Source organism: Kogia breviceps, chromosome 2, assembly GCF_026419965.1.
Source record: "Kogia breviceps isolate mKogBre1 chromosome 2, mKogBre1 haplotype 1, whole genome shotgun sequence".
NCBI classification, from domain to species: Eukaryota; Metazoa; Chordata; class Mammalia; order Artiodactyla; family Physeteridae; genus Kogia; species Kogia breviceps.
Window position 1 is genome coordinate 142,430,029 of NC_081311.1, and position 26,033 is coordinate 142,456,061.

At 42.0% G+C, this 26,033-nt stretch overlaps 1 protein-coding gene across 1 annotated transcript in view; it reads left to right on the plus strand.

The window, feature by feature from the left end:
- The window catches only part of MAP3K20 (mitogen-activated protein kinase kinase kinase 20), a 170,411-nt gene extending 145,205 nt beyond the window's left edge, over positions 1 to 25,206 (plus strand). Inside the window, exons 17-20 of the mRNA XM_059054547.2 lie at positions 13,359 to 13,475; positions 16,432 to 16,506; positions 20,273 to 20,423; positions 23,455 to 25,206. Of these exons, the coding sequence (XP_058910530.1) occupies positions 13,359 to 13,475; positions 16,432 to 16,506; positions 20,273 to 20,423; positions 23,455 to 24,155 (1,044 nt within the window). The 3' untranslated portion in view covers positions 24,156 to 25,206. The remainder of the gene's footprint in view (positions 1 to 13,358; positions 13,476 to 16,431; positions 16,507 to 20,272; positions 20,424 to 23,454) is intronic.
- Positions 25,207 to 26,033: the final 827 nt, after the last annotated feature.

Here is a 26,033-nt window from a genome sequence, read left to right on the forward strand (position 1 = left end):
GAATAATCCTAGAGTAAACTATTGTCCAGATCTAAACTACCCAATTATGTCAGACTATATCCTAACATTATGAAATATCTTCTCACAAATGTACTTTAAATTGAAATTTAAATTCCCCACATGAAAACCTTGTTACCTTGACCCTTCAAGGTAGAACCCAAGAAAAAAGGTCATCCTCAAAATCCCAATTAACTAAGTTCCCATAAGCCCATCTTCACAGAAAAGATGAAGCCTTTACCCCATCTCCATGACTAGAATAAGTTACACGAGAACACTGGGGTTTTGGAAGTTCTCTCCAAACCTGAGTTTGCGTATCAGGGAGATTCGCTTGACTATTTCACCTTTTCTTTTACAATTAAAATGAAAGATATATTCTAACGGCAGCGATTGGGAATAATGTATGACAGTGACTTTATCATGAAAATAGTAGCTGTGTTTTCCCATTGCCTCGAAAAGGACCACCAGTTAGCTACCACTTAAAATTGGTTTGCTGTTTCAGTAACTGGCCTACTAAGAGGAAACAATGGAAATGTGACCTTATCCACAAATATACAAATATATGTAGAAAATAAAGCCTTTCCTTGTAAGAAAGACCTGTCAACCTTTATGATCAGATAATTCAGATTAAATTCTTTTTTTAGCCTCATTTTACAACTAGATGGATTATGGCCCGTAAGTGAGGTTGATTCACCAGACCAAGGAAAGGCTTTCACGTCTGGGAACCTGTGCCTGCTCCAGTAGTCCAGAGCACCTGCGTGACCCCCTGCCCATGATCTCAGTCTCTGCTGCCACCCCCAGCCCCTTGGGATGCCCAGGCCCTCACCAGACACCAGCACCATATGGAATTCAAGAATTCATCCATGGGCTTCCCTGGTGGCGCAGTAGTTGAGAGTCCGCCTGCCGATGCAGAGGACACGGGTTCGTGCCCCAGTTCGGGAAGATCCCACATGCCGCAGAGCAACTAAGCCCGTGAGCCATGGCCGCTAGGCCTGCGTGTCCGGAGCCTGTGCTCCGCAACAGGAGAGGCCACAACAGTGAGAGGCCCGCGTAATGCCAAAAAAAAAAAAAAAAAGAAAAGAAAAAAAAGAAAAAAAAGGGTTCCCTGAAAATTTAAATTAATAAGTTGAGAATGAGTTTTACCCATTTACCTGACCCATTTCTAAAGAGTAAAGTTAATTATTAATTTGAATAACAATGTACATTGAGGCAGCCTCCAAGTTGACAGTGGTATTGGCAGAAATTGGGTCTTTCTCAGCTCAAGTTTCCTGGGCGAAGGGCTGGAAATGCTTATGGTAATTATTATTATTTCATACCTCAGCCAGACATTGTGGCAAGTGCTTTGCAAACATTTTTCTGGTGTAATTGTTACAATCCACCCTCACAGGGAGCAGTATCCCTGTATCAGGCCCAGGAGGAAACTGAGGAGGAGAGAGGAAAAGTTCCTCCCCCAGAGTCCCTACCTGGTTAGGGGCGGGTCCAGCCCAAGGGCTCAACCATGGTGTCAAACTGCTTCTTTTTGAAAAGTATCATCATCCCCCAAAATAGGTGTATTGGTAATAAAAAGGCAAACACTTTTTTTGGTCAGTTAATACTAAACCACCACTATTTTTGTTTCATGTGGAAAGTGCCCTGCATTTTGTAACCTAAGGCCTTTGACTTGCTACAGAAGGAAAGCAGCTTCCCGAATCTCAGGCAGCTTCATGCAGTCTCCAGGGTGGCGACCACCCTTTTTTATTGAAATATTCAGCTGCATAGAGTTTATTATTATATCTCTTATAAGCTCACCAGTCAGGAACATTGATTCTCAAATTGCCAAGGAATAAACTATCAACTCACGCAGGAGTTTTCTCACTGAGATCCTTTTGAGACTTTGTGTCATAAAAATTCAAAAGCAGAGTTAGGAGGGAACTCTCTGAGGAGCCGTTCATTCCTTGCGTGTGCTGGACAGTCGCAGACTTTTCTCTCGTGTCCTTAGTCCCTTTTCTCCCCAGTGAGGCAAGGAAACCTGATTGAAGCTGGGCTCCCTTGGGTCTAAGTGGATCACCAGCTGTAGAGAAGAGATGAGCTTAGGGGAGAAGCCTGGGAAACGACACCCTGGCTCCAGTGGACCCTTAACTAGAGACTGGCTTCCAGACTCCAGCCACCTCCCTCCAGATGACTATCTCTTCTGATTTCCTTTCGAGAGGCATTTTGAAGGGGCAAGCAAACCAGGTAGAGAAAATAAGAGGGACATTTGGAAGGGATAGAAACAGCACTAACTGCCCCCATCGGAATAGAAGGCTTTTCCATCCCCGTCGCCTCCCTCCTTACACCCGTCACTGTTAGCACCTGGCCCCCTTCTCCCACTCCTCACCCGAAGAAATGCAGTCAATAGTTCTGCTTCTCCAGCTGTTTCAGCTATAGGTTATAAATGCTGCTTTTCACAAATGCTTCCCACTTACTATTATGCTTTTACGTCTTTATTAGATTGCTTATAAAATGTGGCATTTAATGAACTTAATTGAATCTCCAGGCCCTTTCTCAAAGCACTATAAATATTAAAAACTGCCAAATAGGGCTTTTTTTTTTCCTATTGTGGAGTTTTTATAAATGGATAGATAAACATGAATAAAATAACAGGGCACAAAGGATGTTGTAAGGAAGTAAAAAGTCAACAGCTTTTGTACATTTCAGAAGAACTAAAAGGCAGTGCTTTGCCTTACTTTGATATGTCTTACGTTTATGAAAAATTCAGTGTAGGGAAGTTTATTTCCCATGGCCAACTATTTTTGGGGGGAAAGATACATGTACACACACATGTGTTCGTGTGCCTCAGTATATAAGCTTGCAGTGGTCGGGTTCTGTAAGAAATACAAATTTTAATTGACAGCATAGGAGCAAATGCAGTTCAGAATTTGACTACATGACTTGCTGCTGGTATCTAATTCGCGATGGCGATGTGCTTCGTCAAACAGGTCAGGCATCCTCCTATAGAACTAAAACAAAACTGGGAGAGGCGTCCAGTACATCCTTGCTGATGGGTTGATAGTCATGTGTAGAAATGGCCTGCCAGAAAATGTCTAATAACTGGGGAAACAGCCCTGACTTGTAGTGTTTGCAGCTTTCCATGTCTTCAATGCTCCTAACGTGGCCAATTTCAAATTGCCAATGTGACATCACTGAACTTGAAGTTGGGAAGAGATGAAAGCAATCAGCTCATGAGAGCTGGCTCCAGCACAGATTGGATCACTCTTAGTCTCCTTAATCAAGATTATGAATTCCTTTCAAAACCATGAGTAGCAAGGAAGTATACCTGACGAAACATAGGTTTAAATAAATTGCAAACACATTATTGCTGGTTTCCAGCTATATTAAAATGCGTAGTTAGCTCAGAGAGTGTTCCAGGCTCCCAATGAACCCATTGTTGGCTTAGATCCCCTTGGGTGGCTATTGGCTCATACAGCTACACTGACCACAGTGTATGAATCACAAGTTAGGATTTGAGTTTGTAGGAAGTAAGAATATAACTATACAATCAGAGAAACAGAACTTAAATTTGTGACTGCCTTTTAAAACGGTTGTAACAGCCATCACTGGCAACTTTATGATGACAGGCGCAGTTGCTGATAATAACAGAGATCTTTGCTTTTAGAAGCAGGTTTTGAAAAGTCTCTGGGAATCACTGTAAGTTCTGCAGAGAGAAGACATTGATAACTCATACTGACTTGTGTATTCTGAACCAAAAATTGGATCTTGGAAATAATCAACTGTAAAAGAACAGATTATTTGGAATGAAATTAAAAGCACTATGTTAGGGAAGCAAAGATGTGTGACAACCACATCTACATTAGGATTTGGATTGAGCATAAACAATGCCTGCTAACTAGGACACTTTAGGGTTTTTTTTTTTTTTTTTTCCCAAAAACTCTATTTCTAAAAAAAAGAAACAAAACTTGTATTTCTTAGAGTCATTTCTGGAGACATGGGAGGTAGGAGGAGAATTTAGTAGGTAGAAAAGCTGTTTTTGTATTTTGAGGGTCCTGGGTGAAAGTTTATTTGCAGCCCATTTCCCAGTATTAAAAACATTTAAGCAGTAATTAGGTAAGTGAGACCACTTTCTATATTGGTTAAGAAACCCAGTCTGAGATAGAACAGATTCTTATTTATTCAAAAATCAAGAGGAAGACCTACTATTCTTTTTCTCCAAGCTGAATACCTTGTACCTCCCAATTTCAAATATAGTTTAAAAATAAATAAGTAAAGAAGCCCTTTCCAAACATGTCAACTAACATCTGAACCATTTCAGGTAGTCAAGTGTGTAATGCATCATATGAAAGCGTATCTCACTTGATTTGTTTCACTTTATTTTAACATCATCCCTAAAGTCCTTTTTTCAAGCATAACTCAAATAACAACCCCCCAGAAGGCAATAGAACAACCTTATCTCCACTGGTGTCTAGTTGGCACCAGTCTGCCCTGACCTTAGACACAAGCCATTGTTAAGGGTATAACGCATTTACATATTTTGCAATAAAACATCAGTTATTTGCATTACTGTGTCAAGTTTTATTTGATTCTTTCACCTAAAAATGACTCATTTTCCTTTCTTGTATTTTAAAAACCAACTACTCTAAGCTTGTTTGAGAATAATCAAAAATTGCCCATTTAGCTAGAAGTCATTTTCTTTTCAAAAGGCAAATGTTATTTAATCTTTCAGCTGTTCATTGTGCCATCATAAATACTTTCTTTTCAGCACAGTTGTGGGGACTGAAATGAGCCCACTAATTGCCTCCCATTTCGACTGACATGTGGTGGTTTAGTGGAAAGAGAACACAGCAGGGAGAAGGAAATAGGAGGCTGAGAAAATGAGAGCTAATTATTTTCACTGCCTCATGTCAGGCTCTGTGTCAGCCTTGTTTTTACAAACTGGAAGGTTTAGCACTAAATAAAACAAACTGGCGTCATGTTTTTATATACTGGCAGTGTCATGGAAGCAGCTGCACATCTCAAAGACAATATAATGCCTGCGTTCACATGGACACCATCTGACAGACACTGTGAGCCACGGCTAATGAGGACATCACAGTGGTGCCAAGTGAAAGGTGCTGAATTATGTATGATTCTTCATCAGTACAGCAATAGTCCTGTACATCATTATGAGACATTGTTTTGCTGGAGAGATTAAAACATTCTTAGTTCCAGACCCTGCAACCTATATGCGCTGAAAGAGGTTATTAATGGAATTTTTCGGGAGAGTTTCTTGTGGATTTCTTTTGGGTTGAAAAACAAATCTCGTGGGACAAAGCCGTGATGGGTCACGACACTGTATAGATAAAGAAGAGAAACAAATTAACCATACTTGCATTATCTTCCTTTTAAAGGCAGCATAATAAAATAGAGTGTACCAGGGTTATACATAATGATAAATAACCCAGGTGCTATCTGGGGATGTTCCACTCTCCTGCCTTTAAAACAGCAGGTTTCAGCAGCTGAGCGAGATAATAGCAACGCATGTAAAGGAGCCTTCGGAGGCCTAAATCATCAACATCTTACTACTTTTAATACCAGCATGACCAACATTTCTATCGTATTTTTATTTCATCTTGTATGACTCCTTACATTTCAAAATAGTCAGTCGCCTGCTAGGAGACTGTTTCCCTCTTTTCCCCCCCTCTTGAATCTTAAAAAGTTTATTCTGACCTCTGTATCTTAGATTTTAAAATGTTTCCCCAGTACAGGCCATTTTTTATTTATTTATTTTTAAGGTGGAAAGGCCTCTTTGCTAGAATCCTGGGCATTCTCTGGTGATTTTACTTTTTCTCTGGTCATGGGGAACGGATAGGGTGGTGATGGGGATTTTAAAAACCAGTATCCCCTCCATTAGACTGGGCATGCCCAGTGCAGCTAAGTTAACTTGCTGCCAATCTCGACACTTTCTGAGCCTCAGTCTGCTCGTCTGTAACGTGGGGGCAGTGCTATCTGTAACAGGGTAAGCCTGTGGGGATTAAATAAGAATCTTGAAAACATTATGCCTAGTGAAAAGAGCCAGACATGTACACACGCATACTACAAAATCCCAATTTTGTGAAGTTCTAGAGCAGGCAAAATTAATCTAGGGTGGTAGAGATTGGACCAGTGGATGCCCCTGGTTGTGGAGGTGTTATCAACTGGGAAAGGCATGAGGGAATTTTCTAGGCTAGTGGAATATCTTACCTGTTTGGGTAATTACATTGGTGTACACATTTGTTAAAATTAATTGAGCTGTACACTTAAAAATCTGTACACTGGACTTCCCTGGTGGTCCAGTGGTTAAGACTCTGCGCTTCCACTGCTGGGGGCGTGGGTTTGATCCCTGGTGGGGGAAGTTCTGCATGCCCGAGTGGTGTGGCCACACACACACACACACACACACACACACACAAAAAAAAAAAAAAAAAAAAAAACCTGTACATTTTATTGTGTGCAAATTATACCTCAATAAAAAATACATTAAAAAATGTTAATGTCTGTAACTTTCAGGTAATGGTCATCTATAGGAGCCTGAAAGCCCAATGTGGAGGTCTGTTTCCTTCTCAAATGTCCTAAATAATCTTGGCCCTAGATTTTTAAAGGTTTACCTATAATGCTCATATTTGCAACAAAATTTTGGTAGGAAAAAAAAATAGAAAGAGAGGTTGTTGTTTCTGAATTGCCCAGAACTTAAAATAATATTTAAGTATAATTTTTGTGCTAACTTCAATCACTTTTTCTATTTAGAAAATTTACCTCTATCTTGATTAGTTCTTTTTAAATTTATTTTCTTCCTTCCTCCTTTTTTTTTGCTTCTTTTTTTTTTCTTTTTATGGAAGGGAGAAGGGATGTGTATGTTTGGCATCACATGTATTAGCCTGGAACTCCAAAGAATTTTAAACAGCCTGCAGAGAATGTAATAGTGATTTCTCACAAAGAGATATTTAATTTAGCATTAACTGAGTGTTGTTTAGGATGTTAACTTCACAGTGTAAGAGTTTCTGTTTTACTTGGCCAGTAATCTTAATTCAGAAAATATTTTCACGTAATTGGCAATGCTGGAGCAGTTCAAACGGAATGCTTTCTCATCCTCCATTAACCACATACTTGCTCCTAAAATTATCCAGGTATTTCAGCAGCTGAAATGGTACATATCCTGGGCATTCAACAGAATTGTCATTTTTTTCATCAGTTTCCAATGCAAAAATTCCCCTCTCCCCAACAGAATCCCATCTGTTTCTTATAGATTTGCACTGAGGGGCAGATTATCTAGCTAGTAGAAAGGTTTGGATAGCTGTTTTTTGCTATTCAGCCTCAGCGAAGAACTTCCCCAAAGGCTGCTGTGTCACTGCCTTTTCCCTATAGATTAGTAATTAGCACTCCCTAGAGATGTGCAAGGTACAAATTTGAGAAGTGGGAATGTCCTCTTGGGTGGGAATCTAGTTATGAAATAAAAAATACATGGTAGTCAGGACCTGCCCCATGATTCTGCTTGTGCAAACAGATGGGAGAAGGTTGTTTCTGCTTTGGAGAGTGGCCGCCCTGCCTAGCCACAAAGCCTAAGCCAGGACTGGAGGGAAGTGTTTGTGATTCCAGATCCTGGCCCAATCAGTCAAGAAAAGGAGCTTACAAACAGTGGAATGGCACCGTATACACTTTTAACAATGATCTTTTTCAATAAAGGAGGGGGAAATTGACTATGTTGGACTTATTGGAGAGACTCAGTATTTCAATCTCTGCCGTGGAGTCCTATAAAGGAACTCACCAAGATAATTTAGACTACTCGTTGACTTTGGAAGGTAGAAAGTACTATAATTCTTACTTTTTTTTTGCGGTACGCGGGCCTCTCACTGTTGTGGCCGCTCCCGTTGCGGAGCACAGGCTCCGGACGCGCAGGCTCAGCGGTCATGGCTCACGGGCCCAGCCGCTCCGTGGCATGTGGAATCTTCCCGGACCGGGGCACGAACCCGTGTCCCCTGCATCGGCAGGCGGACTCTCAACCACTGCACCACTAGGGAAGCCCTATAATTCTTACTCTTGTTAACCCATAACAGGAAAAGTTCAGGATTCAGAAAAGACAGAGGGGAAACCTGCTCTTCATAGCACAGTGGGTCCCCTTGGTTTAGTTCTGAACTCTACCACTTGCTCTCTGTGTGATCTTGGTCAAATTACCTCATCCCTCTGTGCTTTAGTTTCCTCATCCAAGATAAGGCTCTCTGGCTGTCAGTCACATTTCACAGCCATTATCCCTCCGGACATCTGCTGGTTTCTGTTGGTAGGGCTGCATCAGGATCCGTTGAAACAGGAAAAGCAGTATCGGTGTTATCTAATCCATATATGTAAGAAGATGTAAGTTTCTTCCTTCTACCTATTTCATAAAGGCAGTCTTTGCTGTGTTGCCACTTGGCTGCACCTTCTTTTCTCCAACACTGAGCAGTCCCCGGCACCAGTGTCAGTCAGTGCCCTCTGGGTCCCCAAACTCCTGCCCAAGGAAGATGCTTTGATCCAGCCTGTCCACTCTGGCCAGGTCCCTATTCTAGACACTCTTTGAACCTTCCTGCCTCACTTACCTTCTGGCCCATTCTCTTAGATGGCTGCTAGGTGATGGGCTGTCTAATGTAATAACAGATTGGAGCTCTGTTGGTGACCAGTATTGGTAACAATAGTAATCACTTCTTTGGGGGCTCCTAATTTGGCTCTGGCACAGTGCTGGGTACTTTATTTACATTATCTCATTTAGTCCAAATACAACCACCCACTCGTCATTAAAGAAACACTAAGATTCAGACAGGTTATATAACTTGGATGAGGTTGTGGGGAAAGTGGCAAAACTGGGATTCCAGCTCAAGTGGTTGCACTTTAAACTCGTGATCTTTCGCCTCACCCCTGTCTTGCTCCCCCAGCAATGACGCAATGATGATCCTCTCCTAGATTGTTTCCATTTTAATAGGAATCCTCAGCACTTTAAACCAAATGAGTGAATAACAGAACTACTGCAGACTGCCAGGGGTGAAATGGTTTTGGAAAAGGAGTCCTTCAAGGCCCCCATGGGCTCTCTCAGAATACAGAGCTGTCTGCTTTTGATTTCTGCCTGGCAAGATCAAGAGTTGTTCGCAGACGTTCAAAGTAACTCTTGAATGTTTCCCATTCAAAAATCAATACCCACATTTCTGTCATTCACGTCAAGCCAAAATCAATAGTTCACCCTGGTAAAAGTGAATGGTTTTTAAATCAGAGTCTATTTCCACTATCTGGTCCATATCACTACCAAGACACTGAAAAGCTAGCAATTGTGCTTGTAAAATTCTATATTAGGCTCATAAATATGGACAATTGTTATTTTTAGTGATATTATTGATGATTTAATTCATCTTATTCATATGAAAACCTTTCCAATGATCAGTTGGTTAAGAACTCGGTACATGGCGGCGGCATCCTGTCTGCAGTCAGGTCCTGTGGAATTCAATAAATTGTTTAAATCCTGAGAGTTGTGGAGAATGCTTTTGGACACCATTGGCTCACCGAGTAACAAAAATGCCAGGAATACCTTAGGGTAATTTAAAATTGAGCAGAATATAAAGAATTCCATTACTTTATTTGTAGATTACTTTTCTTAACTAGACAACAATAAAATCATACATGCCCTGAAAATACCCAGGAGTTACATCAGGGCCTTGACACATTAAATTAATAATTTGGGTGAACGCTGCATATTTCCTTTCTTTCTCTCCCATCTGTGTAACAATCAATGCCTACTTTTTAATGAATGGATAATGCCCCTCTTATCACTTCTCTGATTATAGTTTTATGGCTTCTGTAGAAGACTGCTTCTTTTATGGTTCAGGTAAAAGGCTTTCTTTCAGCTAAGAGGAAAATAATTTAAAAAATAAAAGGTCTGTAATCCTATATCTAGATCCTGTTTCTCCACATTGGACTTTGAGGAAACAAAAGAAGTTAGGGCTTAGGGGAGGACCTGTGACCACTTGCTTTTTTGGTTGTATTAGCAAAGTCTTCTCTGGTCCTGCTCCTTTAATAGCTGGTCCCATTCTGGAGCTCTGTCAACCATCCAATGAGTCTGTCCTGCCACCCTCCCAGTTGCCCTTCCCTATTAGTATCTCCTCCAACTTTGGAGCCAAGCAGCCTTGTGCCTTTTTTAAAAAAAAATTTTATTTTTGGCTTTGGTGGGTCTTCTCTCTAATTGTGGCGCGCAGGCTTAGTTGCCCTGTGGCATGTGGGATCTTAGTTCCCCAACCAGGGATCGAACCCGCGTCCGCTGCATTGGAAGGTGGATTCTTAACCACTGGACCACCGGGGAAGTCCCCAGCCTTGTGCTTTTCTAATCCCACCTCCACCACTTCTTGGCTAGGAAAACCTAGAAAAATTCCTTAATCTGTCTAAGCCTCATTTTTCTCACTTGCCTTATGGGAAAATAAAGCTAACTTGCAGGGTCATTATGGATATCAAGTAAAAGAGCACAGTGTAAGTACCCAGCAAGATGCCGAAAGCATAGTAAGCACTCCACAGCCTGGGTTCCCTCCAGTCAGACCCTTCTCCACGCAGAGCTCCCCTGAGCCTGTCCTCGGCAGGGTCTGATTGGGGCCAGAGGTCACGGAGGTGAAGCAGAGGGGATTGGGCATTTGCACCACAGTTCAAGGTCTTTTAACTGTGCTTTTGACTAACTTCATTCCAAAACTTGCCAGGCATAAGAAACAGAACTAAGTAAACTTGTCTTTTCTAAGGCTTTTTATTCCAGCTACTGCCTTGAGGAGGCTCTTGCTATTTCAGAGAAGAGCAGTCATGACTCCAAAGAGTAATTATCCTGCCCAGTTATCTCAGGGCTCACGTTGCCAGGGTAGCAGTGGCTCCAAAACAAAGAAATACTGAGAGATTTGTCAATTCTGAGCGACTAATTTGACTTGTGTTAGCCAAGAGCTAGTTTTTCACGTTATTGAATAGACCTTTTCCTTCACTAATTGGCTCTCCATCTTGTGAATATGGCTGGGCAAAGAGGGGCCCTCCCTTCAGACCTGGGCCCTTCTTGGTTCTGCAATTCGTCCAGAAGCTTTCCTAAAACATGGGGCCCTCCCAGCTTCCTATTGAAGCCAACAGGTTTTCAGCAGCCCCTTTGTTAGCATTCTTCCATAATAATTGTGTCCGAGCTTGCTCAGAGAACATTCCAGGTCTGCTTGTGTGAGAGCATGTTCTGGTTTCAGCATGTAAGGTGCTCAGTGCTTTATCCTTAATCTCAGAATCGTTCATTCTTCAAATAATATAAGAAAGAAGATGAATTTATGATCCAGGGGTCAAATTTGGTGCACAGACATGGGTTTCTTTTTCCTTTTAATTGCATACACAGTGTTTATACCCCAACATTTTTACTATTAAATTTTTCATATAAATTTTTCAGCAAAGTTGAAAAAATTTTATAGGAATTCTTGTATACTCAACTCCTAGATTCAAGCATCAGGATCTTTCATATGTACTTTATTACATATCTGTCCATCCCTCTTATCTTCTTAACCATCTATCAATCTTTATTTTTGGATGCATTTCAAAGTAATTTGCAGATACGAGTACACTTCCTCCTAAATACTTCAGTATACTAGACTTCAGTAAGAAATGCACAGGGGCTTCCCTGGTGGCGCAGTGGTTGAGAGTCCGCCTGCTGATGCAGGGGACACGGGTTTGTGCCCCGGTCCGGGAAGACCCCACATGCCGCAGAGCGGCTTGGCCCGTGAGCCATGGCCACTGAGCCTGTGCGTCCGGAGCCTGTGCTCCGCAACGGGAGAGACCACAACAGTGAGAGGCCCGTGTACCGCAAAAAAAAAAAAAAAAAAAAGAAAAAAGAAAAAAGAAAAGAAATGCACATATCTGAAGTATACATTTGCTGAGTTTTAACAAATGCATATACCTATATAACCCAAACCACTACCTATAGAGCATTAGCATCCCCAGAAAGTCCCCTCATGCCCCTTCCCAGTCAGTCCCCATCTGCAGAAGCAACCACTTTTCTGAATATTTTCCACTGTAGATTGGTTTTGTCTGTTCTAGAATTTCATGTAAATGGAAGCCTTAGTTTCTTCTTTTTATACAAAATTTCACTCGCTATAATGCTTTTGCGATTTATCCATGTTGCTACATGCATCAATAATTAGTTGCTTTGTATTGCTGAGTATATTCCATTCTATGAAAGTGTTGATCAACACTTGGCCTGTTTCCAGTTTTTTAGCTATTATGATAAAGCTGCTCAGAAGAATACTGTACAAGTCCTTTTTCATTTTACTTGGGTAAATACTTAGGAGTAGAATTTCTGTGTCATAGAGTACATATATGTTTAGTTTTATAATAAATTGCCAAAATTTTCCCAAAGTGACCAACAACCCAGTAGCTCCAAATCACAGCCAACGTTTGATGTTATCAGTCTTAGCCACCTGGTATGTATATAGTGGTATCTCATTGTGGTTTTAATTTACATTCCCCTGGTGACTAATGGTGTAGAGCACTCTTTCATTACATCGTGGTTTTACTGAAAATTTAATTAACATACCATCATTTAAAAAAATCAAGAGGTTTCATACAAGAATCAGATATCCAACTTTTCATAAATCATTAAATGACCTAGTAAGACTAGACTCATATTCCCACATGGAAACAATCAACAGAAGCTGAGTGGTGGCTGTCTCTTTAGGGCAGTTGCCTTTTCGATACCAAGAGTCCCTTAACCCTTCCCCTGATCCCCCTCCCCCAATGCTTAGGCCAGTTATGCACCGCCGTACATCCTCACATTTCCTGTTAAGAAAGGGAGCTATTTCTTGAACCCATGTCGTTACCAACACTGGAAAAGTGAAAGGTAGATCAAGAGGGACTTATATTTCAAAAAATGTGGGAAGACCACATTTCTTTGGGTCAATGGAAAAATATCCCTACAATGTTTAACATGTAAATTAAGAGGGTCTATTTTGAAAGATTACAATTTAAGGCTCTGTAATGAAACTGCCTGGCTTTATTCATTTTTATCTGCCTTGCTCATTTAGGATGTGGAGTTTGCAACTCCTATAATAGAACATTTAGATTGATAAATGGTGTCTCAAGACTGCCCCACCTGGGGATTATTTAGATATAGAAAGAGATCTAATTTCATGTCCTTTTATTGATAAAGAAAAAAAAAAAACACTCCAGCAAAACTTCATTTAGAATACGTCATGTGAGGCCTCTGTCACCTTCTGAGGTGGCCCACACTCTGTGGAGTGTTTCTAAATAAATCCGCTTCTTACCCCCCAAAAAAAGAGTACGTCATGTGTTATAAAACATTGAGACAAAAAAAAATTGTTTTACTTTCTCAAATTCTGTAATTTTTCTTTTAATTCCAGGATTGTAAGTGGAAAATGTATATGGAAATGGATGGGGATGAAATTGCAATAACCTACATCAAAGATGTGACATTCAACACTAACCTACCTGATGCAGAGATTTTAAAGCTGACAAAGGTAGAGTTCTATTTACTGCTTAAAAGCTTTTTTGAACTCACAGATATCAAACAAAGACATTAAAATACCCCAGCAGGGCCCGTGAGCCACGGCCGCTGAGCCTGCGCGTTCGGAGCCTGTGCTCCGCAACGGGAGAGGCCACAGCGGTGAGAGGCCCGCGTACCGCAAAAAAAAAAAAAAAAAACCGAAAAAATAAAACCCAGCAGTGTGCTTTTGTGCTTGTGATGCTCGTACCAGCTCAGCCTCAAGCTGGCTGTTGAAAGGCACATTTTATTTAGCAGATTGAGATCATAATAGTTTTTTGTTAAAATTCCACGTATGCTGTGTGAACTAAAAAGTATTACAAAAAAGTGTTGTTTAATTTTTTTTTAACTTTCTTCTACATTTCTTTATGTGTATTCTGTCATTTATTAAAGAAAGAAAATGCTAATGATGTAAATATTTACCTCGAATTTTGGGTCATTTTCAACTTTTAAAAACTTGTCAGGAGAAAGGCTTTCTTGGTGGTGTTGAATTTCTTGAAGAACTGAGATGAGATTATTCATGAAGCATATGTTGAAGTCTTCATGGCTTCCTTGAGTTCACACCTATGAATTCCCAGAGGGGCCAGAGAGCATCTTACTACTTTGGGGTCAATGGTACAAGCACGCCCATGAAAACACTGAAGACAGTCTTAGAGAAATGCTTAGCTTCTCTTCAAAATGGAAAAAATTCAAATCTGTCCAATAATACTGAAAAAATACTTGTAAGACTTCAATTGTAGAAGGTCAACAACTCAGGTGAATAACCATGAAGTCAATCAATAGGACAGTCAGCCTAAACGTCATATAAGCCATTAACTCTAGTACACTCTTCTTTTTTTTTTTTTTTTTTTTTTTTTTTGCGGTACGCGGGCCTCTCACTGCTGTGGCCTCTCCCGTTGCGGAGCACAGGCTCTGGACGCGCAGGCTCAGCGGCCATGGCTCACGGGCCCAACCGCCCCGCGGCATGTGGGATCTTCCCGGACCGGGGCACGAAACCGCGTCCCCTGCATCGACAGGCGGACTTGCAACCACTGCGCCACCAGGGAAGCCCTCTAGTACACCCTTGACTGTGTATTTGGTTTCAGTGAGGAAAATGGGGCTGGCAGCAAGAGCCATGGTACAAACACAAGTGGGAAGTGAAAAGAGTCTTCAAAGCCACAGCATTAGACTTGCGAATGTGTTTGCTTCCCAGGCATGAGTTTGCTAATCACCCAAGTCCTTTTAATTGAGAAGCATATGCATATTCCTTGTTGGACTGCCCTGAGTAAATGGAAGTTATGTTATTTATCACAAAGGTTACGATCTGCTTTCACCTTTCCCTTATTCTGTTGGGACAGACTGTGTTTTGGTATCTTGGAGACTGGACACACACTTTCTCTTTCCTCCCCACCTGTGCCATCTCTGGTTGCCGCCAGTTGTTAGTGGCTTCAGTGTCACTGAGAAGCAAGTCAATGCCTGATAACGGAAGGAAGTCACTCAGAGTAAAAAGAACGGGGTGGAGTTATAAAACTGAGTACAGGGCTTCCCTGGTGGCGCAGTGGTTGAGAATCCGCCTGCCGATGCAGGGGACACGGGTTCGTGCCCCGGTCCGGGAAGATCCCACGTGCCGCGGAGCGGCTGGGCCCGTGAGCCATGGCCGCTGAGCCTGCACGTCCGGAGCCTGTGATTCACAACGGGAGAGGCCACAACAGTGAGAGGCCCGCGCACCTCAAAAAAATAAATAATAAATAAATAAAAACTGAATACAGCTACTTCTGCTCTAAGGCCATATATGCATTCTAGAGGAACCATATCTGCTGCACAATCACGCAGCAACATTAACGGGGCTTATGGGAAAAACAGGATTGGGGCGGGCCGTTCAAAATCTGTAGAACTTTTTAACATCAACAGAAATAATAAAAATCCTAATTAAGGAAGAAAAAAAAAAACCAGAGAAGATTGATTCTCGTCACAGGAGAGACTGGAAGTTGACTCCATACCCAGACAAACTTTGTCACAAACCTCCTGTCTATTCCTCTAAGGGCCCATTCATCTTTCCTAAAAATCATTTACTCTCCTCCAAGAGGCCTACATCCCCCTCTTCCCCTTTCTCTGTAAAGATGGCATTTAATCCTGAATGCTTTGAGTTACTCATTTTTCCCTGGGTATCTCCTGTGTATACATGAGGTATACATGTTAATAAACATCTCTTTGTTTTTCCCTCGATAAAAAAAAAAAAAAAGCCCAGTTAAATCTCTACCACATTTGCTTTGTGCCTATCTCATGGCCAGTCAGTCATTTGCAGCCTTAACCCTGGAATGATGGGTTGGGGGGTAGGAAGAGAGTGGAGATTCACTTCTAATAAAGACCATTTTCATCAAACTTAAAATAGGATCCAAGGCATAGGCTTCTTTATTACTCATTTATTTTAATATAGTGGAGAAAGGTCTTCCCATTTTCATTTGCACCTGCAGCATTGCCGGGTAGCCTGATATAGCCAGAAAGCAGGGTGGTTATGAAGCCGCTAAACCAGCCACTGCTTGCACCCAAAAAAGTCACTTTAGGGTCTTCTAAGGTTGTTAAGTCTTTCTCTTAATGGTGAGAAAGCTTTCCGCTGAGGCTTCCAGACATTAGCTTGAGTTAATGACCTAATGATTGGATTGAATGATGTATTGGAAAAGAGAAGATTGTGGGAGACAAGATTAGCTGTTCACAAACATAGGAAAGGATATCTTATGAAAACAAACCCCCAAACATTAGACATTAGCATGTTGTGAGTAATCACATGTGAAACAGCATGAATTTCCTAATAATCTGACCTCATGGCTTTCATGATAACCTGAATCACACCCTTGCCAATTGTGTACTGCACAGCCAGCCTCCAAGAAACCTGAGCTGTCGAAGGGCAGGCTGTATGATGGCTCTACACCCATCCTAACTTTTGTTTTTTTCAGCCCCCATTTGTAATGGAGAAGTGGATTATAGGAATAATGGAAAATCAGACTGTAGAATGCACAGTCACATATGAGGTAAGCTTGGCAGGGGGTGGGTGCCTGTTGGCTTCACCATCAGTTTCCCCTTAGGGGTTTATTTGCTCCCTCAGAGTACTTAAAGTTTATTGGAAGAGAAACTACTTAACCAACATGAGTATGGGAAGATCAATACAATTATTCTAACAAAGTGTTGAGAAGGATTGAGAATGGGATACCCTTGCCTAGAGATTGAGGTAGTAATTCATTCATTTATCAGTTACTGATTGAGCACCTTCTGCATACCACGTATGCATGTGTGAGGTACTGGGGATACGGAACAGTGACCAAAACAGAGCTCTGCCTTCTTGGTGCTTAGAGTCTAGGGGTGAAGGTAGATCAGCAAGTCTTCAGAGTGCACCTTCTACTACCACCTGGGGGTAAGGGGGGCTCTACTATCAAAACCAGACTCCAGGGCTTCCCTGGTGGCGCAGTGGTTGAGAATCCGCCTGCCGATGCAGGGGACACGGGTTCGTGCCCCGGTCCGGGAGGATCCCACATGCCGCGGAGCGGCTGGGCCCGTGAGCCATGGCCGCTGAGCCTGTGCGTCCGGAGCCTGTGCTCCGCAACGGGAGAGGCCACAACAGTGAGAGGCCTGCGTACCACAAAAAAAAAAAAAAAAAAAAAAAACCAGACTCCACATATTTTATATATGGAAAAATAGAAAAACGTATACTTTAGAAAAATGTGCTATTAAAATTAAAATTCATATATTTAGCAAATACCTACCAACAAGTAACGTTCCGTGATTAGGATAGACTAAATCTCTACTGTCTCGAGGCTTATATGTACTCCAGTGGGGGGAGATAGATAATAAATAAGTAATCTCAGAGTGATAAGTGAGAACCAGAAAATAGTGAGACATGGGGCGTTAGATTGTGTGGTGAGGGAAGGCCCCTCCTCTGAGGGGGAGGCAACAAGGAACAGCAGAGGAAGGGCAAGTGCAAGTTCCTGAAGTACAGAGGGCGTGACAAGGCTAGAGAGGTGGGCAGGGCCGAGCATAGAGCTTCCGGAGCCACAGTGAAGAGTTTGGATTTACTGTAAGCACCATGGGAAGCCAGTGGGTGTTTTAAGTAGTCTGCTGCTTTAAATGATCTAATTATGTTTTTAAAATCAGCAAGGTCTTCATGGTGGTGGGAAAATCTGCTTCACGAGGTAGAGAAACCTTGGGGGAACGGGGTGGAGGGAATTGGGATGGTCTTCTGAGCTGCCAGGGTGTGGCTTTTTAACGTGAGAAATCCAAACCCTGGACAGTCCGCTTATCCAGGGTGACCCGATGCTGGAAGCTAATTAGGACAACAGCAATGATTTATCCTCATCAGCCAGGGTGCACTGCCTGTCAGGGATGAGGCACCTGAGAAAGGGCATTAATTGTCAAAGCATTGCCTGCCGGGCACAGAACCTAAATAAAAGAAGTTGACTGGTTTGAGGAACTTGGAATCTGGACTGTTCTAGAGCCTGTTGACCAGCCCCCCACTACTAAGGAAAAGCCCTCTTTTAGTAACTGGACAGTCATAACAGCCAAGTTTCACCTCTACCTGCCTTAGTTCCGGAGATACACCTCACCAAGTTTTTCCTTCTCTTCCTCTCTCTCCTGCCTCTTCCTCCCCTCCTTCTTCCTCCTTCTCAGACTCCGTGATGGTATGCTACTTGTGTCTGTAACAGTCACTTCAGGATTTTTTTAAAAATATTTTTTCGGGGACTTCCCTGGTGGCGCAGTGGTTGAGAGTCCACCTGCCAATGCAGGGGACACGGGTTCGTGCCCCGGTCTGGGAGGATCCCACATGCCGCGGAGCGGCTGGGCCCGTGAGCCATGGCCGCTGAGCCTGCGCGTCCGGATCTGTGCTCCGGAACGGGAGAGGCCACAACCGTGAGAGGCCCGCTTACGGCAAAAAAGAACAAGAAAAAAAAATTTTCATAACCGTATCAAATCCTGAGAGGCTCTTCAATCTAGTCTGATTTGTGACACCTGGTGATGAGGGGCGCACAGGACAAAGAAAGTGATGTGTCTTGATCCAGCGTCCTCTCCTTTTTCTAATCCTTATTCTTAATTCTCTATCCTGCTTCACTTTTGCATTTGTTACCCTGTACCCTCCCATGGGGGTGATTAGTCCCACCAACCTACCCACACTCACCCAGTTACCCAGAATGATCACAGGCAGTCCTGGGCAAAATAGTGGTCAGATTTTTATTTATGCAACAAAATATCTGCATTCAACTACTATAAACAAAAGACATTGTTTATCATTACTTATTAAACAAAGAGGTAAGTTGAGATTTGCCAACTAACAAATTCTTTTTTTTTTTTTTTTTTTTTTTTTTAACATCTTTATTTGAGTATAACTGTTTTACAATAGTGGGTTAGTTTCTCCTTTACAACAAAGTGAATCAGTTATACATATACATATGTTCCCATAACTCTTCCCTCTTTTGTCACCCTCCCTCCCACCCTCCCTATCCCACCCCTCTAGGTGGTCACTAAGTACAGAGGTGAACTCCCTGTGCTATGCTGTAGCTTCCCACTAGCTATCTAATTTACATTTGGTAGTGTGTATATGTCCCTGCCATTCTCTCACATCGTCACAGCTTACCCTTCCCCCTCCCCATATCCTCAAGTCCATGCTCTAGTAGGTCTGTGTTTTATTCCCTCCTACCACTAATCTCTTCATGACATTTTTTTTTTTTTTTTTAGATTCCATATATATGTGTTAGCATACGGTATTTGTTTTTGTCCTTCTGACTTACTTCACTCTGTATGACAGATTCCAGGTCTATCCACCTCATTACAAATAACTCAGTTTCATTTCTTTTTATGGCTGAGTAATATTCCATTGTATATATGTGCCACATCTTCCTTATCCATTCATCTGTTGATGGACACTTAGGTTGCTTCCATGTCCTGGCTATCGTAAATAGAGCTGCAATAAACATTTTGGTACATGACTCTTTTTGAATTATGGTTTTCTCAGGGTATATGCCCAGTAGTGGGATTGCTGGGTCATATGGTAGTTCTATTTGTAGTTTTTTAAGGAACCTCCATACTGTTCTCCATAGTGGCTGTATCATTTTACATTCCCACCAGCAGTGCAAGAGTGTTCCCTTTTCTCCACACCCTCTCCAGCATTTATTGTTTCTAGAGTTTTTGATGATGGCCAATCTGGCCGGTGTGAGATGATATCTCATTGTAGTTTTGATTTGCATTTCTCTAATGATTAATGATGTTGAGCATTCTTTCATGTGTTTGTTGGCTATCTGTATATCTTCTTTGGAGAAATGTCTATTTAGTTCTTCTGCCCATTTTTGGATTGGGCTGTTTGTTTTTTTGTTATTGAGCTGCATGAGTTGCTTATAAATTTTGGATATTAATCCTTTGTCAGTTGCTTCATTTGCAAATATTTTCTCCCATTCTGAGGGTTGTCTTTTGGTCTTGTTTATGGTATCCTTTGCTGTGCAAAAGCTTTTAAGTTTCATTAGATCCCATTTGTTTATTTTTGTTTTTATTTCCCAACTAACAAATTCTTAGAGAAGACAACCACCTTTTTAATACTATAGTCCACTAAGGAATAAAGTGGTTAAAATTTTTCTTTTAATCAATTACCATATTCAGGCAAACCGTGCAAATATTTTACCTAATGCATTATGATAGTGTTCTAAGCAGTTACACTGAAGGGGTATGATAACCTGGTTTTCCTTCCTTCCTATTTTATAAACATGTGTATATTTGGTTGTGGGTTTCTCTCCCTTTTTTTTTTTTTCTTTTTTACAGAGCAATGTTAGAGCTCCAAAAAGCACTAAGCACGTCCATTCAATTCAGTGGAGTAGAATGAAACCTCAGGATGAAGTGAAAGCTGTCCAGCTTGCCATCCAGACGTTACTCCCCAACTCAGAGGGCAACCCTGGAAGCAGGTCTGACTCAAGTAAGTCAGCTGTGCACTAGACATGTTCCAAAGTGGAAATGTCAGATCTTCAGACCAGGGGATGAGGGCCAGTCTGTGAATTGATATAGATTTCTAATATAATACTTCCTTCTTCTTTTTATTAGAATATTGGTTTTATACACAGATTATATGGCAAGTAGTATTTATGGGCTTGGAAATAGGGGCATATTATAATAAAGTACAATATTTGGATAACTACCATAAAAGATGAAAATTAGTGATTATTTTATATTGGTAAATAAAAATATGTGTGTATATTTATACACATATATATTTAGTTTCCAAAATTGTAGATAAAGATAAGAATCATCTTCCATGTCCAACAAACCTTCCTGTAGAATCACTGCTATCACTGGGGCAACCTCTTGAGTCCTGAACACCATGGATCCGTCAAAGCATAAGTATGATAGGGATGGGACTTTCCTGGCGGTCCAATGGTTAAGACTCCGAGCTTTCACTGCACGGGGTGTAGGTTTGATCCCTAGTCAGGGAATTAAGATCCCACGTGCTGTGCAGTGCGGCCAAAAACTGAGAAAAAAAAAAAAAAGAATGATAGGGAAGGGGGGGAGGGGGGAAAATAAAAGGAAGGAAGGAAGGAAGGGAGGATAGAGAAAGAGAAAACATGAAATACATATGCTGGGTAGTGGTGATAGTAATTACAGATGCTATAAAGAAACCATTTAGAAATAACAGAGGAAGGCAGGCTGACTTGCTGTTGAACTGGTCATTATTTGCTAGCTTCAGGGAAGAAGTTGTGACCTTCACCTTTGCAGGTCCAGAAACTCTAATACAGCCCAGAGTCAGGCTAACAAAAAAGCAGGAGATGGATACATAAAACCCCATGCAAATCACTTTTCACGGTGAGAAACATACCTCCCCAACAAACCAGAAACACATGTTTTCTGATCAGTGCCTCTTCTTCCCAATAAGAAAATATACCTGAGAAGCCATAACAGAAGGTTCTTTGGTGGCATGAAAACAAAGTACCCTGATGGCTAGTGTCCCTGAGTTATGAGAGCCTAGCTTCTGTGTCCTCCACTATAAGGACTCACTTGCCAAGCATACTAGGTGTGTTTTTTGTTGTTGTTTTTAAATTTATTTTATTTTATTTATTTTTGGCTGCATTGGGTCTTCGTTGCTGCGCCCCGGCTTTCTCTAGTTGCGGTGAGCGGGGGCTACTCTTCATTGTGGTGCGCGGGCTTCTCATTGAAGTGGCTTCTTTTGTTGCGGAGCACGGCCTGTAGGCACGCGGGCTCAGTAGTTGTGGCTTGCAGGCTGTAGAGCACAGGCTCAGTAGTTGTGGTGCACGGGCTTAGTTGCTCCGCAGCACGTGGGATCTTCCTGGACCAGGGCTCGAACCTGTGTCCCCTGCACTGGCAGGCGGATTCTTAACCACTGCACCACCAGGGAAGCCCCAGACTAGGTGTTTTTAAGCGCCCACCAGCCAGGGGGCCCAGGATCCTGGACAGTACTCTAAACCCAACAACATGGGTTTTAACTATAATAAAATTTATTGTCCTCCATAACAGGAAGTCCAGAGGTAGGCGAGGCTCCAGGTGCAGTAAGATAAGCTGCTCAACCATGTTAAGGATGAGAAATGAACCTTTCCTTCTTTCCACTCTGCCATCCTCAATATGTTGCCTTTGCCCTCAGCCTAGCTCCTCTAGTGTTCAGTCATCACATAAAGATATGATAAGACCCACAGGAAATGAGAGGTCAATCCCTTCCCTGTTCTCATGTTTTGGAGTAAGAAAGACTTGCTTAGAAACCCCCTGCAGACTACCTTTCAGGTTGCTATGGCCAGAGCTGAGCACCTCGTGCATTCCTAACCATGGCATCGCTATGTCTGGCTTGGACTAATCAAAGTCTGCCTTAGAGCCAGATGTGGTCAGCATCCCCCATGCACATGGCTCCGTGGAGGGGGTTGGACACTGAACAAAATCAGGGTTCTGTTGGAAGCTAGGATTTCGGAGAAGTCCAAATGAAGGGAAGAAGGTGTGTGGTGGTTGAATGAAGCCTGTGAGGAGTGTCTGAACACAGGAGGTCGCCTGTATCTGGATGCGTCCCTCACCTGAGAGGCCTGAGTCACCTGTGCAGAGCAGTGAGGGAGGCCGCTTCCTGGCAGGGTGAGGTGAGCATGCTCTGTTCCTCTCCAGAAGCTCCGTCGGCACAAGCACAGCCAGAGTAGCTCAGTGAGGACACCAGGGAACTCAAGAATGCGGGCAACTCAGACCCTTGGGAAGACAGAGAAGACCTTAAGTGTGAGGAACTTGCTTATTCACTGAAATATAGCTTACTAAATGGCTCTTGTTAATTAACCATTTTCTTTTACCATAACTTCTTCCTGTTTGCCATGAAGCTTCATTTTTCATGCAGAAAGCATTTCTTATTCCTGAACCTCAGGAATCTCTCCTCTGGAGATATGCACTGTCTTTCTCCCAAACAATGTCTAGCTGTTTCAACCAGTAGAACCCAATTTCTTTTATCTGCATTTAGGGTTCTTGAGGATTTAAAAGTGCTGGTTGGCAAAAAGCCTTGTGTTTACTAAACATACCTCTGCCATCCAAAGACACTTAAACAGCAATTTCTAGAAATGACAACATGGCTAAGTGGGAATAAGCTGGGATTTAAATGCAGACGGACCTGAGATTATTAACTGAGTGACCGTGGTTCCCATGACTTCACCTCTCAAGCTTCGGTCTCCTCAATTCTAGAATGATATTATTAGTGTTGACCTGAGAAGATTTTTGAAGGGTTAAATGAGATACTATACGAAAAGCCTTTGGAACAGTGCCAAGCATATGGCATAAATTCGGTAAGTATAAATGTTCTCATTTTTTTAAGTATTTATAATAATAAAGGAAATGTTCTTATAACTAGCCTAGAATGTCTATGAATGGTAAAACTTTGAGCTTCACACATAGGCTTGAAGTGTCCTGAGACAGGCTTATGAATTAGGCATGCAGATTTACTGTAGCTTCAAAGATGTTCATTTCCTTTTCTTCCGCAGGTGCTGATTGCCAGTGGCTGGATACTCTGAGGATGCGGCAGATTGCATCCAACACCTCCTTACAGCGCTCCCAGAGCAACCGCATCCTGGGGTCACAATTCTTCCCCTACCTCAGTGACCAGGACTCCTATGCTGCTGCTGTGAGACGGACCCAGGTGCCCATTAAGTACCAACAGATAACACCTATAAACCAGTCCAGAAGCTCCTCTCCTACTCAGTATGGACTGACCAAAGACTTCTCTTCTCTGCATCTCAACTCCAGGGATAGTGGCTTTTCCAGTCTTAATACTGACAGCTCTTTAGAGAGGGGTCAAATCTCAGATAGAAGCAGGAACAAATACAATCAAGCTAGCCTATCACTCAATTCTTCTCCGAGAGGAAGATTCAGTGGAAGAAATCAGCATTCCACACCTTCAAGAGAAAGATACTCTGGAAAATTTTGCAGGGTTTCTCAGTCAGCACTCAATACTCACCAGTCACCTGACTTTAAGAGAAGCCCAAATGCCTCCCATCAACCCAGGACCATCCCAGGGATGCCTTTGTGCACAGACACTGACTCACGAGCCAATGAAGAGGAAAGCAAAGTCAGCGAAGGGGGATGGACAAGGGTGGAATACCGGAGAAAACCCCACAGGCCCTCTCCTGCCAAGACCAACAGAGAAAGACCCAGAGGAAACTTCCGTGGAAGGAGAAACTTTTGATGAATTGAACTAGTTGAGCTTTGCCTAGCATGTTTTTTTTTAATGTAATGGATTTTGCTAATGTGCTGCCTTCCAGCAGAATTAACAAAAAGACAACCTTTCCATTTTTTGGATTTGGGAAATACCTTCTAAGTGAGACTGTAGCCAAAACAGGGCCAAATTATGGGTGTTGGTTGTCCAATGTAAGTAACTAGACTTAAAAATAGCCAAACATATTTTATTTCCCTGAATTAACATCTTTAGAGGAGGGAATATACCATTTTATTACCCTAGCCATCGCTGTTCTGGTTAGCAGGGCCTAGACTAGGGTGAGGTTAAATGGAAAAACTTATCTTAAATGGGGCACTCATCTTGGGTGCAAAATTTAAGGGAGGAATCAAAAAGCTCAGTAATCAAGATAAATAATATTCTAGTGTAATATTTAAATAAATGAAAATTAATGCAAAATAACTGTGATAAAGAATCGAAATTCTACATAAAGACAGAATAAGTATTACTGATTTTTCCTTTTGTCTAAGGCTCCCATATGGCTTGGCAAGGCACTGTCACTGATCCTGTATTTAGAATTTTGATATTTTTTTTAATCGTAATTTTTGCATTGATTTTCTCTTTTAAAAATATTGCATTAGGGCTTCCCTGGTGGCGCAGTGGTTGAGAGTCCGCCTGCCGATGCAGGGGACGCGGGTTCGTGCCCCGGTCCGGGAAGATCCCGCATGCCGCGGAGCGGCTGGGTCCGTAAGCCATGGCCGCCGGAGCCTGTGCTTCTCAACGGGAGAGGCCACAACAGTGAGAGGCCCGCGTACCGCAAAAAAAAAAAAAAAAAAAAAAAAAAAAAATTGCATTAAAATACCATTTATCTTGATTACTGAGGTATTTTTTTTTAATGCCCCCTTAAATCTTGTGCCCAAGGCAACTGCCTCACTTGCCTTACCCAATCTCCACACTGCTGGTTAGTATTTATTTTAGTAAGATATTTGGGTTTTTATCACGGTCAGAGCCAAATTGATTTGACTTGTCATTTTTAGGCAATAAAAAAGGTTATTGAACTTAATGTTGATTATGATGCCATATATCATACCTTAAGACTCATCAGAAACCAAAGATCTCAATTGCCTAGGAGATTTGTGGTTATTTCTTTCCCAAAGTTCCCAGGGACTGCCCTTGAATATCATTTTCTATATTTTGCCAAAGGAGGAGCAAAGAGGGGAAAACAACGGTCCATAAAGTCCTCTTGGGATGTCAGCACTCTAAAATCTAAAAGAAAACAGACACAGAACGGAATGATAACATCACAAGCTAAAAGCCAGAGAAATTTAAAATTACCAACACCCTGTTAGAGCAAGACAGTAAATACCATCCTTGTAGCAAGAAAGCTGTAAGCAGCTGGGGGTAAAGAGGCGAATGGTACGGGTGAGCGGAAACTGCCTGCAGTTTAGGACAGGAATTGTGGGATCCAGCTTGGGAAATTCATATTTTTACAAATCAAAGGGTCAGGTGGCAACGAACATATTATATGTCAATTGAATAATTGTTACTTTCAGTACCTTCTGAGATTCTGTTCAACATTCACTAACCCTGAATATCAAGTGTCCTTTGGCCTGGATAGGATTCTCAATGCTCTGTAGAAATCCACATGACACACTGGCAATTCTGGGGATGGAGAGGTGGGGGGGTTTTGGGGGGAGGTCTCTTTTAATAGAAACCAGTCTTCAAGTACGTGCGTATATTCCCAGAGTAGCTGCCCTGTTCTAATACAGTGCTTGGGGCCTGGGGGTGGAAACTGCATTTGGGCAGCATTAAAATCTAGGTTATAGGAAATGACCTTTACTTGCGAGGGAAGCTGTGACCTAAACATCAATCCAACAACACAGTTGTCTA